The 21453-nt window shown below is 34.5% G+C and overlaps 1 protein-coding gene across 2 annotated transcripts; it reads left to right on the forward strand.

The window, feature by feature from the left end:
• The first annotated feature begins 12372 nt into the window (after positions 1-12372).
• LOC145788597 (uncharacterized) lies at positions 12373-20907 on the forward strand. 2 transcript variants are annotated; one of them, XM_082873862.1, is made up of 7 exons: positions 12373-12865; positions 14799-14856; positions 15651-15731; positions 15851-15886; positions 16184-16423; positions 16505-16646; positions 19923-20907. In XM_082873862.1, the coding sequence occupies exons 1-7, from the start codon at positions 12690-12692 to the stop codon at positions 20411-20413; spliced, it is 1224 nt and encodes a 407-aa protein (XP_082729988.1). In that variant the 5' UTR covers positions 12373-12689; the 3' UTR covers positions 20414-20907. The 2 variants fall into 2 exon arrangements, with proteins under 2 accessions (XP_082729988.1, XP_082729989.1); XM_082873863.1 differs by lacking the exon at positions 15651-15731 and having other exon boundaries at positions 12399-12865.
• Positions 20908-21453: the final 546 nt, after the last annotated feature.

The following is a 21453-nucleotide window of genomic DNA, read 5'->3' on the forward strand; positions in this document are numbered from 1 at the left end:
ACTTATTTTAAAACACTTATCAACTTTTTTCGCATTTCTAAAATATTTTTTGCACTAATCTCAAATAATGCATAATAGACACTTTTTTTTTTCTTCTTTTTTTTTTTTTTTGTTATAGAAAAATCTTCTCACTCTCCCGTACATCTAAGGCAACGCCCCTCACAGAGATTATCAAGATATTGTGTTGTCCATTCCAAGTAAGAAACTATAACCTAAGAATTTATCCCGATTCCCAAGACAAGTTCTGCTCAAATCAACACTTGCACAACGAGAGAATATCAAACCCATAGCAAATGTTATGTAACAATATCTTGAAACTTAATCTCCTAATCAACCACTTTACATTTAAAAAACTGACCTAATCTCCTAATCCACCTCTGTAAAATATAAAGTATTATAACGCAGCGAGAAAAACATTTAGATCATACCTTTAGGTGATAGAACCTCGCGGGAAAATCACGTGCTTCCAAAAACTGAACAATGAACCCAACAGTGGAGTGATACTACAAAATGAGTATCACCCACACAAGTCATAGTGCAAAATGGCTTGATCGTTATTTAATAGGAGAGAGTCAGAAAAAGAGTCTAGGAAAAAAGATTATGGGTAAAAATCACATAACGTATCTGATATACGTATCTGATATATCAATATATTATCTAAAATATATAATCAGATATATATCCACCAATATCTATATATCCATCTATCCATATCTATTGATATGATAGATATAGATATCCTGAATTGTTATCCAAATAAGTTTTGAATTCAAATTCAAACTTATATGAATAAGGTTCAAAAGGTTCAGGTTCAAAGGGTCATGCCACATGGGTACCCAATTTCTAACATCTCTCACTCACACATGAGTTGGCATGACACTACCACATCTCTAACTCAATCTCCCCAAAAATGAACAATCTCATACTAGTCAATGCACCGTGCAACTGCTAAGAACACGTGCATGTGGAAGCTCCATACTAGAAACTCAAAATGAGCCAGCATAGAGACATCAACCAAAAAAGAACAGAAATAGTGTCTCATATACCCCAGACCCATCTAATTACACCGGTCCAAAAAACATCTCTAATCCCTCAAAAAGAGCATGTTTGACCCTCTCAATTCTTGCAATATATTCACACTCAATCCGCCTCTCATACAGAGCGATGTGAGTTGTCGGCAGTAAATATACAACAGTGGTGTAATACTAGATGATCTTCCCTTTGCCCTCATGCCATTTAGTTTATGATTGACCGCTTTTCTAGTGATGTCCCTTAAGGCCGAATCATACATGACAGCAGGCAACATACCAAAGTAGCAGAACATTAACCCCTTACCTTATGACATAATCAAAAGTCACAAAAGAGTACATAAATGAAAGTCATATCAATAATGACACGTAAGACTCACACGGTGAGGAAACATAGATCCATTCTCTCACCTCATTACTCAGTCGCCAAGCAGTACGAATACATGCTACGGTGGAGTAACTCTTCAAAAAGAGTGACGTCATACTCGATACACCGTACAGATATTAGTCTAGTCGCTTTCTAGCGCCTAACTCGAATTCTCTATTTGCTCGCCTTCCAAGCGCCAAATGAGATCTCGCATCTGGCTAATCATAACAGGCACAACATGGAAAGTGGGTACTAACATCCATATTTGGTCCTTAATACGACCTCATCTTGGTTGTAACCAAGGCGACATTCATAGTGGATAATTTAAGCCTCTCTTGGCTCCAAATAAAAAATAAACCACTAGTCTCATCCTTGCTCGCTCCCAAGCACCAAGGGCGATTGTTCGTGTGAGTGAGCTAATCTTGCCCGCTGACGTCATCATCTGCTAATCATTATGACACAAACCATAATAGTGTCAACATCCCATCATCTCACAACAAATAAGTGATCGATCTAAAAACATGACCACAGCCTGCGCAATTCTAGATTCCAAGCATAAGCCTTATCAGCACCTCTTGTGATAAGCATATACAACGGAATCCATCATTTGCGCCTCATATGAAGTGGTTCAAGATCACTACTTCTTGCGCAATTACCTCTCTAAAGATATTTTGGTGACCAATTTGTGTTCATTCTTGATGTGCCCAACTAGCGCATTGAATCTTACAAGGAGCAAATTAATATACTACTAGTAAAGCATTTCATCCATAGTCTAATGAGCAAGGTCAATGTCTAAACAACTCAGTGGACCATTTACCAAAGATAACACTTGTCATGCCGAATACGCCCACATAGCGTACTTTAGGCTCCCACAACAAAGAAAAGATCAAGGAATATAAGTCATCTGTTTCTCCGAAAGACAATCCGAGGATTCACTCAATAGCTAAGGCTTTGGCTTTTACCGATAGGTAAGTCAATGGATTTGCAATTTTGCATCTAGAATCGTTCTAGGATATTCCTTATGTAAGTCATTGAAAACAAAACAGGAATTCTCCCAAAACAATCCCTAAGGATCGTACATCCGAGCATATAAATTACATCACCTATGTCCATCATACCTAAAATAGAGGACTGCCCACCCTAGATGGCGACAACCCTATAAATTCATGGCTCATAATGATTAAGTAAGGAAAAACTTCTTTTGGACCATTGATCATGCCTCAGTGGTCTTCATCGATCATCGTTGGCCAATCATGGCTTGACGAAATCTAAGAACCACTATTTGGATAACTGTTTTAGGCTGTAAAAGATTTATTGGAACTAGTAACCTTTTTGTGCTCCTAACTTTTCACCATAAAAACAGAAGGTAAATCCCTACGAATCTACTTATCCAATTCTCTAATGAGAAAGTTGGGTCACAATGTCCACAAATCAATGTTCCGAACTTATGTCAATTATAGCCTAAGTCAAAATAACCTCACTCCACAAATCAATGTTCTCATGGTCTACACTTTCCTCAATGGTGCGACTTTTCGGTATCTAGCGAGCCTTATGCCTCAACAATAACTATCCAAATTACGCATAACTTTAGAACAGTTTCGCGTCATAATGGAAAGTCAACCAAATTATAGAAATGGTTAATCCTCAAAGACTTTGTCTTAAACTGCGCAACATTGATCCACTTTCTAAAAATAAGGGACTAGAGTCTTTGGCATTATCCTAGGCTCTTTATCATCTTGCGGAGCAATCATGAATGTTTCCTTCTCAATCACCCAGTGATGACGTGAAAAATTTTCATATTCGCTAACACGCAACTAAGAATGTAGAGTATTTTTCTCTAACAGATTAATCCATTAGTAGGCACTTCGCTCCCACTGTCCTTAGGATATTGGAAATTTCTTTCCATTCTCAACTAGGCTACATAAAGCGCTATGTTTAGAATTCTCTATCTTATAGAGTTCCAAAACTCTATTCACGTCACTTTTACTAAGAAAACTTTATGTGACTTAGTTACACTACCATAAAGCTGTTTACCTATCCGAAAGGTTTACATAGCCGCATACAATAATGCGCCACACGATCCTATGTGTTTACAAGACAGCATACAATAATGCGCTATAGAACCCTAGGTCTTAATTTCGCAACCTTATGAGAAGTAAAATAAAGATAAGCTGTTTAACGATTACAGATCGCCCATAGATGGCTCTCCGCTAACCTATTACTCAAATGGAGTGTAAAATCTGATATGGAGGGCACTTAGTTAGGGATATAGGCAACAAACTAGTGCAATTCCCCATTGGGAAACATTTTGCGCTATTATTCACCTAACATTAACAATATTTAATTCCTTATCTCTACTATACCATTGTGTTGTTGAGTACTAGGAATAATCAATTTTCTAAGTATCCATTTCTCTTCACAGAGCTTTCTAAAAAAAAACTCAAATAGATACTCACCACCTTGGTCAAAACTAAAAGCACGAAAGTTGTTGTCTAATTGATCTCAACCTCATATGTGCAATGTCAAAAATCATCTCAAAACTTTTGACTTATGGGAGATCAAATAGTCTTGACTCAGATGCGTATCGTAATCTATAAATGTGTCGAGATTGAGGCTTAGCTATCATACCCTTACACATATCTAGTCACAAATATCATAGTGGACTAAATGCGCCAAAACAAATGACCTTCTAACGGCTTTCCTACTTACTTGTGCGCACCCATTGCGAACAAAGTTACACATTCACATGAGAGCAGGATGTCATAAGCGAGTGGGCTCGAGAAGGCCTACTCAAACCATCGTGTCATCATCTCATTAATGTGATTAAGTATAATAAGCCACCGGTTCATGACTAATGTCACAAACTAATTCCAATCATCTTAATGTGAGTTCTCGAAGACAAGTTTTAAAGGTTTAGGCTCAACTAGGTAATGACTCATGACTAATTCATATTCACTAGATCATAAAGGATGTCATGGAGATACCAAGTGTGCCTAAGTCGCAAATTTAACTAGTAAGTGCTAATCCCCTGCACCTTCAAGCCAATTTTATTCTCCATACACTTTACCGCATCTAGTTGAAAGATGACGATACTCCTCTTGCCATCTCTGTTTCTCGCTTCATAGTTACTTGCAATTAATTCTACTATCCACAAGAATGAGAGAATAAGCTATCAATCTATGACAGCTCCTGAAGTAACTTAAGCACGAATTAGGCTAAAGAGTCTAATTCAACACAATGCTCTCACAAGCGATGCGTCAAATTCTTAGAGTCATAACAACCTTATCGGCCTTGACCTTTTCATTACTATGCTGCAACATTTGCGCTTAGTGGTAAACGTTATTCAAAACATTACCCTAGCTAAGGAATTATACAAAGAAACACCTCCTTATGTCTCACACTCAAGTGTGGAAACAGTAAGTGTCCAGCCTAAGACAAGTTGGCAATGCTAATAGATTTTGCAGCCACTTGGCGCTAATCTTTTCACTTAGGATTAATAGATTTTGCTGCTACTAAGCGCTAATTTTTTAACTTTAAGTGATACGTCAATGCACACTATTATAATGCATGAAATTTTGCTCCATCCACTCCCAACAGTTGGAAAAAGAGCAAAACACTGCTCATACTGGCTACTCATCTTACACTTAATGACTAATTCATTTAAGCTCGTATTTCTTGGACGACATGACTCTTGAATGTTACTTCATCCAATGATGCAACATCATTACAAGTCAAATTACAAAGTCAATCCGCTCAGCTCAATAGTCAAGATCATATACAAATCTATTGAGGGCTTACTAATTTCATAACTCCAAAACTCGCCAATCAAAACTACGTAGCATGACGTTAACCATAGCGCACACATTAGTTTTTATTGTGCCAAACAAGGCAACAAAACCACAGCGACTTTGAGTCATATTTCCTTACTTTGGCTCAATTAAGGTCTGACCTAAAGTCTCCAAGACTTTTGCTCATCTAAAGAATAGGATTACATTGTTCACATTTGAACATCTCTACTAAGTCTAGGTCAATCAATTAACTTCCATAAGCTAAGTTAATTTAGAGAGAAATTCGCATTAGGATTAATTTGATTAGCATAATATAATTTTGCCACAAAAATCTAAATTAAATAGTGACAATATTACACAAGTCGCAAGATCGAAAATCCGCTATGCTCGTAATCATCTCTTGCGCCACAGGTGACAATTATCCAAAATTTAATTTAATTTATGCACAAAATATTGATTTTCGGGAGTTAATTTACAAAGATTTCTCTCAACCGAATAACCTCCCACTGACTATGGCATGTCTAAAAGCATGATAAAAAATTTTAATTCCATACAATAGCATCATAATGTAGATCCACAACCAACTCATGCTATGTCACAATTAATAATGGAATTTAAACAAATAACAATTAATCATGCTATTCTAATTACAACATATTAGAAACCCTAGGCAAAAAATAACAATATGCTGTATTTAATATTCAAATCATGCCATAACAGAAAGTATATCACTTCTGAAATTTTCTGAAATTTTAAATAACTAATAAACACACATAAAATTAGAAATAAATATTCCAGAATCTGGTAAAATGCAATAACCATACCAGTAAATAGTAAACTACAACAGTAGTCTACAATAAAATATTTAGTCCCAGAAACTTAATCATGCAACACCAGATGCATTTTAAAGCAGAAATAATAAATTATTATTTCACGAAAAAAAAATTATTTTCATAAAATTTTGAAAATTTTACAGAATATAGAAAATTTAATTCTGAGTCTAATGGTCCCAACCACGCCAACCACGCTTAAAACAAAGCTATAACGAATTACTTATGACCATTTAACGCGATTCAGAATTTAAAACAAAACAAACAGCGCCTTAGTACCAGCAGCCAAGCCGCGGAGGAAAAACGGCGCGGCTCAGCGCACGGCGCACCACGCGGCTCAGCAAGCGGCTTTACATGCGGCTCAGCGCGTGGCTCATCACTTGGCGCGCGCGTGCGCAGCGCGGACGACGTGCGTATGAAAAACGCAGACAGCGCGTCTCAGCGCGTGAGAGCGTGTGGTGGCGCGTGAGAACGCGTGAAAGTTGCTAACGGCGTCAGATGGCGCGTATGAACCACGCGCCGCCTTCTAGGGTATTTTCTTGTCCAATTTCGGTACTGCCAGACTCCATTTTCTAAAATAAATACATTTATGGCATTAAAAATGATATTTAATGAACATAAAAAAGAGGTATTTTACACTCTTAATCTAATGAGAGTGGTATCTCCCTCATTTATTAATATTCATGCATATATCATGTATATATATTTATATAAAAATATACACATATTTTAATGCATAAAAATAAGCACGAAAAAACCCATATTAGCTCTGATACCAATGTAAAACATAAAGTATTACAACGCAACGGGAAAAACATTTAGATCATACCTTTAGGTGATAGAACCTCACAGGTAAATCACATGCTTCCAGAAACTGAACAACGAACCCAACAGTGGAGTGATACTACAAAATGAGTATCACCCACACAAGTCACAGTGCAAAATGGCTTGATCGTTGTTTAATGGGAGAGAGTCAGAGAGAGAGTCTGGGAAAACAGGTTATAGGTAAAAATCACATAACGTATCTGATATATCAATATATTATCTAAAATATATAATCAGATATATATCCACCAATATCTATCTATCCATCTATCCATAGCTATTGATATGATAGATATAGATATCCTGAATGGTTATCCAAATAAGTTTTGAATTCAAATTCAAACTTATATGGATAAGGTTCAAAAGGTTCAAGTTCAAAAGGTTCAAAGGGTCATGCCACATGTGCGTCCAATTTCTAACAACCTCACTAAAGCTCCATTTAGAGCTCTCAAATTAGAACTATGGCTATTTGGGAAGAGGCTAAAAAAGTCAGCTTTTTGGCTTTTTAACTTTTTTATCCAAAAAAAAATCCAAATTTTTGCCAAAAAAACCACAAAAAAAATTAAAAAGCTAAAAAATAACTCTTTACCAACTTTTCAAAACACCACTATGCATCATTATTCTTTCCAAACCTTTACCAAGTGCACTATTACCTTGGTTACATAACAGACACTTGCTTAGCATTCGTTTTAATAAGATGCGCTCTTAAAGCATCTCCATCAATCTTGTTAAATCTTACTTTTAGTGGAAATAGCAAGCAAAATAAAAGAAAATTTGTTCCAACAGCCTCGCTCCATGCTTTGTAGTTTAATATGGAGCTACAGCTGCTAGTTACTCGCGAGGTACTGTAGTACTGCTAATCATGTAAAAAATAAGAAAAAATGAAAAATTGGTGTATACTTAGAAAAAAAATTAATTAATGACAAATTTTATTATTAAAGTCATAATTTTTTTTATGAGTATGTAATTATTTTGAAAAATTACATTTGATTTGTTTATGTTTGTTTATTCATAATATTTTAATGAAATAGAATTTTAGAGTAAAGAGCTTGATTGAGTGTATATATAAAAAAGAGATTAATTAAAATAAAAAATAGATTTAGATTATAATTTAATTTAAAATTTATTATGAGTGATGCAAATGCTCTTACAATAATCGTGGCACACGTGTTGGGGCCAGTAGAAGGAATGCAACGCCAATGATTGTAGTCAAAAAGCTTAGAAAAGGTGGGTGTAGTCAAAAAGCTAAGAAAAGGTGGGTGTAATTATAAGAAAATATCACATCAGTAATATTTATAAAAAATAATTACTAATTAATATTTATAAAAATAATTATTAATTAGTAATAAATTTTATAATTATTAATATTTAAAATTATAATTTTTTTCTATAAATTTGTAATTATTACTAGTAATGAATGGTAATTTTATTTGATAGTTTGAAGTAAATTTATAACCCAAACTTATCTATCTAAAATTTTCTGGATAAATAATTGTGTGATGGAAATTAAATTTGTATAGTGTGAAGTCTATTTATAAAATACATTTAAATACAAGAGGATAATTCTGAGTAATTTTTAAATAGTTAAATCTAAATTTATAGTATTACTAATTTTAATTTAAGAAAATTTACCCATAAGTCCTAGTTTTTGAAAAGTTGAACCATTTAGTCCTAAAAGTTTTGTTATGCTCCATTTAGTCCCATTTGCACATCAATCCAATGTTTGAAACATTAATCTGATGTTCGAAATCTAATGTTCGAAACCTAATGTTCGAAACATTAATCTGATGTTCGAAATCTAATGTTCGAAACATTAATCTGATATTTGAAACATTGTAATGGGACCTTTCAGTCTATAAGAAAACTTTTAGGACTAAACAGTGTATAAGTTATTAATTTGGGATTTATTGGTGCATCCCCCTTTAATTTAACCAATTTTCTTATTTAGTTATGATCAAATACACCCTTAATTTATATAATTTTTCTTATATAATTATAATTAATTTTTTTTATTATAACTTTATTTTAATAATAACTCATAAGATATTTCATTATATTTCATATATTGTTTAATTATAAATTCTTTTAATTATGATTTAAAAACTATAAAATCGTATCATTTCATTCTTTAATCTCATGGAATAATATATAGGGAAAATCGGTTTAAGGTCCCTATCTAACTTTTAGTAATGGATTAGGTCCACAATGTGTTCTTTTGTAGCTTAAGGTCCCTCAATGTTATTTTAGAGTGTGAAATACCTGTCTTACCCTTGTTTATAATATACGTTGTTTTGAATTTGGCAGCTAAAGATCATATTGATATTTTGTGGGAGATTACGTGAGGATGAACTTGACGATTTAGATTTTTGTGGAGATTTTCTAGGGTTTTTGTAGGTGTTGAAATCCTGTTCGTTGTTTGTAGGTGTTGAAATCCTGTACGAGTTGAAATCATGTTCATTGTTTGTAGGTGTTGATCAATCGTGTAAGAGTTGAAATCTGGTTCATTGTGTTTGATTTGATTTCATGTGGAGTTGAATTAGATACGTTTTCAATTTTTGATTTGATTTGATCGTGTAGGTATTGAATTAGGTTTTTGTTTTTAGTTTTGATCAATGTGAGAGAGACGAACTCAGTGTTGTTGTTTTTGATTTTTGAAGTTAATTTTTCATTATCTGTTATTGATGAATTTTCGATGGAGTTGATTTTAATTTTTGGAGTTGCTTTTTCATTCTCTGTCAACATGGTTATGAGTTGCTTTTTGGTGCTCTGTTTTTCTGCGTTTTTGTGCTCTGGTTTTTGTTCACTTTGCATTTTTTGTATAGTGCAGAGAAAATTGCAGGTTTGTTACTATAATTGAACTCAAATCACAGAGAAAATTGTAAGCTTGTAGTGCAGTGAAAATCACAGAGAAAATTGTAAGTAGGCAGAGAAATTTACAGATGTAGCAATAGAGTAGTAAGTGTTTTGTTTTTTTTAAAAAAAATTTTTGAATTGAATGTTTTGTGAACATAACAAATATTCTCTGTGATTTTTTTATGTGCTTGTGTTTAATATATTTTTGTCTCTTCATGTTAACGTGTTTTTGTTTTTGTTATATTGAAAGTGAATATAAGTTCACAAATTTCTCTGGACTTTTCTTTGCAGTCTAGAGAAAATCATATGATTGCATTACAAATGATAAGTATTACAAATTTCTCTAGACTTATATGTTGTGTTTTTATGTGTTTTTATATGTTTGCACTTTTCAAAGTTTCTGATATGTTTTCTTTGCACTTTTCATTTTTTTTTTTTTTGCACTATTCATATTTCTGGATTTTTCTTTGTAGTATAGAGAAAATTGTAGGTTTGTTATTATAATCCAATGAAAATGACAGAGAAAATGTTAAGCTTGTAGTTGAGTAAAAATCACCCTTGAAGTTGGTGTCTTGATCTTGATGCTTATTGCTTCTTCAACTTGGACTTGTTTTTTTTGTGGTGTTCTGGTGCTGCTACTGCGTTTTGATCTAAGATCATAAGACACAGACACAGAGACTTTTGGTTTCTTTTTCGGGGTTTCTGGGGTTGTGCTGCTTCTGCGCTTTGCTATTTCTATAGAATGAAAACATAAACATTAAATCCCAGAGAAAATTGCAAGGTAGCAATGATTACACAACTGAGAAAATTACAAGGTAGCAACATAAACATGACAGAGAAAATTACACAACAGAGAAATTTTGAGGAAATGGAGCATTGAACAAAATAAATATGCCAGAGAAAATTAGACACAAGACATAAACATAATGTGGCCAGAGAAAATTATAAATGCTGCCAGAGAAAATTAGACACAAAAGTAAGAAAAGTAATTTGGCCAGAGAAAATTATAAATGCCAGAGAAAATTAGCCACACCAATAGAGTAGTAAGCCACAGATAATTTGCTTGAGAAAATAATGAAGAAACATAAACTTGCCAGACAAAATTACACAATAGAGAAACACAAATGTAGCAAGCCAGAGAAATTTACAAAAACAAGAACACAAGAAGCTTCAATAAGAAGCCCCAAATGCACAGAAAGCAGTTCAATTTTGACAGTTGGAAGGAAAGCAACCCATCATCAGTTGGAAGCAAAAAAATTCTGGACTTCCAAAGAATTTCTCTGGATTCAACCCAGAGAAAATTCAAATTTCTCTGGTCCAGAATTTCTCTGGAACGATAAACTCTGATTTGATCAATTTGTCATTGGTTTTGCTGCTGCTGATTCAATCATAATTTCCTGCACAAACAAATTAATAGTTCTTCTATGAGTTTGTGATAGATTTTCTTTAAACTTAATGGTATGAATTTCTCTAGGTTGAATCCAGAGAAAATTCAAATTTCTCTGGATCACTTTAAGCCTTCCTCTACTGCTGCCTCTTCCTCAAGCTTCTTTTTCCAATATTCTTCAAGTAGGGGTCCAAATATTGCTTTTCCAGAAACAACTCCAATTCTACTAAACCCAAAAAATCAAAAGACGTTATACTCAACACTCAGAGAAATTTTGAACCTGAAGATGTTATATTCAACACTAGATATATATATATGTGCTGACATTGTATTTATATATATGTATGTATCATATATATATATATATATATATATGTTTGCAACCATAGATAAGATAACTAAGAGTGACTGTTTGATTATGGTTGCAAATGGTCTTAATTATCATATATATACTAGTCAAGACAGTAAGCAACAGATTGTATATATATATATATATATGTATGTATCATATATATATATATATACATCTATCAACTCCACTCCACTCTGTTTGTTTACCCAGAAAATCAAATTTGCCAAACTTAGTGCTTTTGTTTTGCTGAATTTGTTTTCGTACTCGCCGGAAAATACCCAACACCAGTACCAGCATCACAAGGGAGAATATCCAGTAGACAGGTTAAAAAAATCAACTCATCTGAAGATGAACAGACGTAGGGTATTTTGGTCCAAGAAATTGATAAAATGAGCGGGTATTTTGGTTAGGGACCTGAGGCAGTATTACATTTTTTAATGTCCTTTATGCAGAAAATTGTTATTATTAGGGAGCTTAAAAAAAAAACCCTAATATATAATACAAAGAAGTGTTTTAAAAAAATAGTTAAAAATTAACTTTTAAATTTTAATTTTTTTAATTTTTTTTATATAAAAAATAATGTCATCTAAAATAAATTAAAAATTAATTTTTGACTTTATATTCATGTTTGCAGATGGCCCCCAAAATAATGCATGTTTGATTCACAAGACTAATAGTGAAGTATTAATAATCCTATTAAATTAGTGTGATATTCATTATTCAATTTAATTAATATCCATTGGATTAATAATCTCACCCCTACCCTATTACTAATAATCCTACAAACTTATTAAATTAATTATTCATTAAATTAATAATCATAAATTAAAATATTAAAACAAACCTGAAATAATTAAACCAACCAATTAATAATCTCAATTCCATCCTCTAATCCACCCAATCAAATGCCATAAAATCACTAAATAATCCGCCCAATCAAATGCCATAAAATCACTATAAACACACGAAAATTTGGCAATCCTCGCATACCATCCATGAAAAAGCTTAGTCATCATCGTCATCCATTTATTAGTATTATTACTATATAAAGCTGCAAATGGTTTTACCTCCTCTTCTCTGTATCAATCTCTCTCTGGTACGTATAGTTTATTGAGAAGGGAATACGAAGCTGGCATAGAATTGAAGTATTGGCTTTCTTGAAGTTAGTTTGTTTGGTTTGGGGGCATTGAAAGGTTTTTGGAAAAATCGGTGACAAATTTGCAGAGAGGATTAGGGAGAGAAAGGTGAGTGAGGTGAAGATGTGGGGATTAGGGGGTAGGTACTACTGGGGAAGAAGAGAAGCTGGGAAAGTGGAAGGAATTGTGGTGGTTTTCGCATGGATGTCCAGTCAAGACCGTCACTTGAACAATTACACCCAACTTTACTCTTCTCTCGGCTGGAATTCCCTCGTATGCCATTCCCAATTCCTCAATTTGTATGTTAATTTCCCTCCTCTATATTCACTGTTTCTTTTCCATTCCCATTCTTTTTGTATTGTTTTGATCAGTTAAAGGTTACTCCTTTTTTTTTTTTTTTTGATACGAAAGAGTTTGACCTAGCTTGGGTTTTGGATTTGTAAAAATTTGGGATTTGATGTTCGGAATATTTATTCAGAAATATGATTGGGAGATGTTAACTATTTAACATCATATTATACGGGCACTTGATAATTTTTGCATGTGGTGATTTTATCTGTTAGCGTTCCGAGAATAATGTTCCTCTCTTCAATAATGAGTAATAGCTTTATGGCTCTATTGAGGCAGGTTTATTGAGGGAGGCGCTTGATGAAAAAAGTCACTGAGGAATGAGAATCATCTCTCACTTATTTAAATGTTATCGATCTAGTGCTTGAATGTGGAGCTGGTACTGCATTTGTTTTGACGGAAAATATTTTTTAAAAAAATTTTTTTGGAAAACATTTTTCATAGAAAACGTTTTCTTATGTTTGGTTGTGTTTTTGAAATTAATGTATTAATGGTTGTATTAGTGGTAGTGATAGTGGTGGTGGTAGGGTGGAGGTGAAAGTGAAGGCGTTGGGGATAGTGGTGGTGGCGGTAGTAATGATGTAGAGATGGTACCGGTGGTGGTTGTGAGGTGTTGGCGGAGACGGTGGTGATGGTAGCAGTGATGGTAGTGGTGGTAATGTGGTGGTGGCACCAATAAAAACTTTGGTTCGGATTTTCCGTCCAAATAAGCTTGTTTGTCATTGATTATAGAAAATGTTTTCCATTGATTTTTATTTTCCGTTGTACCAAACAGCAGAAAATGCGCCTAACAAACAGAGCATAAATGGAAGTTGGATTCCTGGTTGTTGGTTGGGTGTGTTGTCCTGTAATATAAACTGATATGTGAACACCTGAATCTGGAATTGATGTTTAGGTTGACACAGTTGATGTCCTGTTTACTAGGTCTGTAGTCTATCCAAATGGAGCCAATGGGCATTTGTTGATCAATGCAAATAAATGTGCTCTGGAGCTTCCCTTACTGGCAAGGAAGGAAAATCATATTTCTTCCTTTAAGCACCTCATGGAACAATTGAGACAGGTGCCAATGTCTGATGTGTTCTCAAATCCTCAAATGTTGGCCCTTAAAATTCGAAAAAGAACAAATATCTTTGCATACCATTTATAGTAATGTTGTAATATTGAATGTTAGTATAAAAGAAGGTATTCTATCATAAATATAAAACCGGAAAATGTTACTATTCTCATTGTCAGTTCATTGTAAATTGTAGCCTAATCTACTATCTCACCCAGATAAGAACTGCCAATGTGGATGTCAAGTCATGGTATATCACTAAGTTAAGCACATGCTTGAACAAATGTATTGCCAACTGAGATAATTACTAACAAGTTGACTATCTCATGTAATGGTGGAATTTTAGATCTCATAAGGTGTGAAAATTGACTGGGAGGATGTTGTGCACATATGCCATCTATTATGTACTTTAGTGCTAGGGCCAAAATGGAATAACCAACTGCATATATGTTATAAATGCTATGCCAAGGAGGATTTTAAACAAATAGAGTATGTGTCTAATTTTAGCAAATACTATAATGTAAGCAGCGTGAGATCAGGAAAGCTGTGAAAAAGGTACTGTTGAAAGATGTCATCCAAATATAAATACAATCATCAACTATGTGATTAAAGTAATTCTACACTGATGGGAAAAATATTGTAAATTAAGTAACGGAGTTTTTTGAATAGAAGTATCAAACTTAAGGTTGACTTAGAATTTCATCATGTTTCCAACATCTTGGCATGCTTTTATTGGACTGAAGGAACAGTTTAACTTTTTGATTAATGCTTTTCTATTTTACTTCGTTTACATTTTGACATCATGAAATTAATGTCAACAATATTTGCAGATTCTTCCCTGACAAGGCTACGTCATTGGCATTTGAAATTCTTAATGAGCTTGTCAAGGTCAGTGCTATAATAATTTTGAATTATTGTTTCTTATTTTCCCATGGGATTAAGTCTTATGGAAGTTCATCAATTACAATTGAATGACTCTTGTATGGTTGATCCGTTGATATTCTAAGTGAATGTCTAGGGGGCCAGAATCTCATGCAAGGCTAGCCTGGTGTTCAAACACCTTGAGACTTAAACTGAGAGCCCTTAAAATAGCCAAAAAGAAGACGAAAAATTAATATTTAGTTAGTAAAATTCTGTTATTTTCATTTCCATATTTCCTGGCTCCCTAAGAAAGCTGCTTCCATATTGTAATGCAATCTTGAATGAAAAGAGGTGCCCCCTATGTTACATGGACTCGGGAATGGGTATTGGGTGTGGGTGTGGATCTAGAGATCAGACTCATCATACCTTAAATTTGAGGATCTGCGGACTCAGCAAAAAACGTCATATTTTTATATTTTTAATCTATTATGTGAGAGAAAATATATATGTAACATACAATATCAAAAAGACATTTATAACAATTATACAACATGTATATATAATAATAGTGTTCAATATAAGTATATAAAAAGTGTCCGATGAACAGTATCCAACACGTATCTCATACCCTTATCCAAGTGCCAGGTGTTGGATATGGTATTTGATTTAGTTTGAAGAGTCCGTGTAACATATGGTGCCCCTTTTCTTTTTTCTTTTTGTTTGGTTAATACTCAACAATCATCAAGATACAATATTTTGTGTGTGTTTGTGTGGTCTTCGATTTCTACTAATTATGCTTCACTTTTATTTTGTATGCGAAGGAGTTAAAACTGAGGCCATGTCCTGTTGTCTTTGCGTCCTTTTCTGGTGGTCCAAAGGCATGCATGTACAAGGTTCTTCAGGTAATTTTGTTGGATGCTTGCTTACATGATCATGTATGTAAGCTGAATGTTTTCATTTTCCTTGTTTGTCTGCATATATAATTCACCATATAACCATTTTTTTTTCTCATTTCTTTCAGATAATTGAGGGGAAGTTTGAAGCGCAACTCAATCTGGTATGCTTTACTTTTCAATGTTTGACCCCCCGCCCCTCTGATATATATATATATATATATTCTAAAAAATTCAGCTACTATCATGTGGTGTTGTTCCAATTCACATTATCTAGTTGACTTGGTGTATGGAACAATGTTACATACAATGGCCAAATTAGCATGACCAGGATAAAAGATTTCTCTCTTGGTAGTTATTGCTGGATTTAGGCAATTATTTGTTTGGTGTTTCTGTAATTAGAGTTGGAAAACTTCATTACATGGCTCTTCCCATCTTATAGTTTGTTTTTCTTGCGATAGGATGAATACCGACTGGTTAGACATTGTGTTTCTGGACACATTTATGATTCGAGTCCAGTTGATTTTACCAGTGACTTGGGTACTCGGTTTGTTCTACACCCAACTGTCCTTAAGATGTCCCAACCTTCACAACTAGCATCATGGATTGCAAATGGCATTGCTTCTAGTTTGGACTCCCTCTTCCTCAGCAGATTTGAATCACAGCGCGCTGAGTATTGGCAGACTCTGTATGCCTCCGTGGTTAGTATTCATCAGATGTACTTCTATTTAATGTTTTTGTTTTCCTTTTTTGCTTTTTTATTCACAATTGTTCCTATGCAGAGCATGGGGGCTCCCTATCTTATTTTGTGTTCAGAAAATGATGATCTTGCTCCCTATCAAATTATCTGCAATTTCGCTCAACGACTACATGACCTTGGTGGAGATGTCAAACTAGTGAAATGGAATAGCTCTCCTCACGTAGGTCTGCTCCAAATCCTTAACTAAATGTTATTTCCATTGTTTGGGGTATATTTACCTTGTTACACACCATGTTAGCTGCTGAATATGGGATTGCAACTTGGTCAAGTTTTGTCGAGCTATAGGTTTGCCCAGGCTCAGCTCAAGCTCTATGAAGGTTAGCCTAGGCCCAACTGAACCTGACCTTCAGCTGGAGGTTTAGCTTATCGAATTGGTTTAGGCTTTTTGGGAAGCTAGGGAATTTTCCGGTTTGATTGGGTTGGTAGCATTAAATTGGGATTTGAGGTTAAAATGATTGATTGAAGAATTTATCAAAATGAATATAGGGCTTTCAACCACATCTGTCAACTTCTAAACTCAGAATACGTTATTTTTTTCTATATACTGTTATTTTCAGATATTTCCGAGTCTTGGCTGATATAATTTCGCTTAATATTTTGAAATGTCATTTTTGTTTTCCATACATATATTTGCACACAGTCACACAAAATTCTAATAGGAGAGAGAGTATAATTGAAAAGCTTAACCCACAATTCTCTTTAAAGCCCATGTATTAAGGAGAGAGAAACTGAAACCTTATAACTGGCACAGATGGGGCAACTCTAGGCTATGTGGAACACATTTCAACACAGTCTCCTAGGCCACAACATACACTAGTTGGACAAACGGCACACCAACCACAGGCCCAACTAAGCTCTGATACTAAATTGAAAAGTCTAGCCCTACACTTCTCCTTAAAGCCCAGGTATTAAGGAGAGGAAACTGAAACCTTATTACTAGCACAGATGGAACAACTCCAAGCTATATGGGACACATTAACATAGCTTCCTGGACCACAACATACACTAGCTGGACAAACGGCACACCAGTCACAGATCCAACAAAGTTCTGATATCAAATTGAACAGCCCAACCTTACACTTCTCCTTAAAACCCAGGTATTAAGGAGAGGGAAACTAAAACCTTATAACTAGCACAGATGGGGCAACTTCAGGCTATGTGAGACACATTCCAACAAGTATTTTGTGGGCTGTTAAGGGGAATAGAAATTTATGTAGATTGTCATGGGTGCTTGCAGCAATGTTGAGGTGGGAGCCATAATGATTGTTTGTGGTGGTTTCATCAAGGAAATTGAAACCATACACATCTTGGGTCATATTAAGGCATAATAATCCCATGTGTGCATATGTGATTTATACTGCTACCAGTTGATTTTATCTGACTGGATTAATAGATAAATATAAACAGTTGGACTCAGTCTGCCACAGGTTGACAAAAACTTTGCTTGGGTCAGCCCAAGTTCATTTCGGGTTGTCTTTTCAAACCAAGCCTGGTCCAAGATAAGTAAAACACGTCCAAGCCCGAAAGAAGTATGTACATATTACTGAGATCAATAAAGCGCCCATAGTAAAAATACCTTGAGAATGGGAGTACCTCCAGAGCGCCTATATATGTAGATCAGTATATACTAAATGTGAGTATTATGTATCAATTGTTTTCTAATCTTTTGAGTAAATAAAGTATTGTATGAAAATATGTCAAAAAGGCCATAGCCTGTACCAAAAAAAAAATGTAGATAAAAAAAAAGCTCTACACTGAAGTTGAGCTCTCCTATAAAATATACCAGAGGGTAGAGGATTTGCAAAAAATTCTTTATACCAAAAATGAAAAATGTCCAACAAACACAACTGCAGCTTTTGAATCCCCAATTCTGTGTCTTCAAAAGTCCTACTGTTCCTTTCTCTTGATGAGCAATACATGAAGGATTTCTCGTCCTCCTTTCTTTCTTCTTTAATAATATATATTTCGTTGTTGTTTCAAAAAAAAAAAAAAAAAAAAAATACATGAAGGTGCCATCAACAACTGCCCCAATGCTGCGAAAGCTTCAGAACATTTGCTGGCGCCACTCATTTGATCCCAAAAATAGAAAACAACATATTCCACAACTCTCCCACTACCTTACAGTGTATCAAAAGGTGATCCATTGTTTCTTCCACTCGTCAACACATCAAGCACCTTTTAGGCAGACTAAAGCTTCTTTTCATCAAGATATCCATCATCAAAATAGAGTCTAAAGCGGCTGTTCAAACAAAAGAACACCACTTTTGTTGTAAGTCCTGACTTCCACATAATCTTTGAGGGACAAGAATTGCACCTCTCCCCAGATATCAAGGTTAAGTACCTTATTGGCCTGCTTCCACCCCATTCTATTGACTCCATTTGAGGGGACAACCATGCAATAAAGAGAAGTTCAAGAAGATCCACCAAAGACCCCACCTCCCAATCTTCAAAACCTCTTATGCAAATGGGCGTTACACTATCCCAGAGACACCAACTCAATGGTCTGTAACCACAGCCTCCTTATTGGCAGCAAGTTTTTACAAAACAGTGTTTACAGTTGTTTTGTAAATAACTGTTTTGTAGATATGACGACGTGTATTGTAAATTTCATGAGTAGTTTAAGTAGACTCTTGTAGAAATCTGTATGTTTAATATTTATAAATGGCAATATAGCAAAACCACTATAACTTAGCCGAACAGTAAGTAGTCTTTTTATGCAGGGAGAGGTAATTGGTTTGATGCCGCTAAGTCTTTTGATGTTTCATAGGAGAATGAATATTGTATGGGCTTGTCTATCTTATGCCTTTGGTCAAACTCCATTGTTAATTTAATAAATAAGTGATTTGACATTTGCAAGTAAACCATTATTAGATGGTAAAATTTCAGTTCAATACTTGAGAGCATTGTGAATACATGTGCTCAGAAGAATAATTCACGAATTCATGGCAAATTTGCTTGGAATTCTCAAAATCATGAATTAGAATGGGAGCGTGGACCCAATTGGGCAAATTAGGTTACTAAGGTCATGTTTGTTTGGGTGGACATGAGCTTGGGATTGGATTAATAGTCCAACAAAATTATTAATCCGATGTTTGGTTAAACAATTGAAATACGGATTAATTATTTTAAACTTGACTATTAGTTAAGATAGGATACATAATCCAACAGATTCGTAGTCCTAAGACTATTAGTCATGAGAATGCTAATCCAGTCCGCCCAAACAAACATGGCCTAAGGGAAGAAAAACACCTTAATGTTGATAACATATTAATATTCTTCTTTTAATCATCCAGATATGTCCAATGAGCAAAAAGGTTTGTTTTCGTGAAGAAAAATTTCCTTGCCACTCAATTTCTTGTGCTAACTTTTCCTTTTGTAAAATTATATATAAATATTTTGTGTTAATTTATGTTCTCTTCACTTGCTTCACTGTACCATAGGTCATTATCAGCATTACGCAATCGACTACAAGGCTGCTGTGACTGAGCTACTTGGAAAGGCTGCTGTAATTTATTCTAATAGAATTAGACAACTAGAAGGAGAGGGAATGGGCTTTGAGGGTACGCAGGATGAGATCTCCGAACCATTTTACAAGCTGAAGAAAGCAGCAATGACCTCAAACCAGAGCTTTCAGAGGGTTGCTCTTGAGCTGAATGACCATTTCTTTGTGCCCAGTTCAGTGGAGTATCACGAGGACAGAAACATTGGGTCTATGCAGGATGCTCATAAAGAAGGCTTGATCCGTGTGTCGAGCCCACCTTGTATCAAAGCTGATGGGGTTCTTGGTCAAATCCTTTTTGATGTGTGTGTTCCGAAGAATGTTGAAGGTTGGGATTTAAGGTCATCACCCTCATCCTCAAGATGGCATTCACCTTTCAATCCTATCAAGTGCATGAATCCTATTAAATGCATTCGTCGCTCAAGGTTATGATGTAATATATCCCACCTGATGATAATGATGATGCAAGTTTGTTTCAGCACAATGTCAATGAATAGATCTGGGCATTCATATTTGAGTCTGCACATATTTGGTTGAAGGATGGTGCAACATATGAGCAATGCTTTAGGCCAGAGAACGATGAAGAACTGGGTGAGTAAAGTTAGCAATGGGGTGTACTTTTGTGTGGTGACAAGGAAGGATGATATTGTGGTGGCTTGAACTAATCTGACAGAGAATGCATGAATGTACAGATATTTTACCAGAGAAACACTTTTTGACTTATTTCAGAGTTTCAGGGTAGAATGGGACCCCGCTTTGTGTTGGAAGTAAGAGGAAGTTTGTTCGAGTGTGATATATTCATTGCAGTTGGTTCAACTTGATTATCCAAAACTTTGATTACCTTTGTCAGTACTTCTGCACAAATGTTTGAGGTTTTAATGTTGATGGCAATAGTAATAAATAAGACGAGAAAGCTCAAAATATTTGGAGTGTCGTGAAATGTTTGTGAAAATTTGGATAACTATTACAAGGGTTATTCCATTTACCTACTCTTCCAATTTTACCTACCTTTCAACCTCAATAACTTCTCCAAGCTCACCATTTTTCCCTTACTTCACCAACCTCTCATCTCCACCAACTTTTCTAAGTTCACGTGTTGTATCTATCAAAATTGTCTATATAAGCAAATGTTTGCTAGATGTTTTGGTATGCAAAAGTAATATTTACTCTCTTGATACAGATTCCTTAGTATTCTCTTTAGCTTTCATTTTCTCTTCTATTGCTTTAATTTTTATAACATGTTATCAACACAAGATTCTGGTTAGTTGAGAATGAAAAGTTAAATCACATACAAAAAAGGTTGGTGTAATTTTTCTACAAAGTGGTTGAGGTAAGTATAAATAAATTCTGAATAAATATTTTATAAGAGCGGTTTATTATAAGACTAATTCTATATTTTTCTTCATATATTTACGTAATACTAAATATATTATTATTCTTGTGTTGAGTGCATAAATATGTCAAATCTTTCA

Source organism: Camellia sinensis, chromosome 6 (assembly GCF_055761805.1).
Source record: "Camellia sinensis isolate YWXY chromosome 6, ASM5576180v1, whole genome shotgun sequence".
In the NCBI taxonomy this organism is placed as follows: domain Eukaryota; kingdom Viridiplantae; phylum Streptophyta; class Magnoliopsida; order Ericales; family Theaceae; genus Camellia; species Camellia sinensis.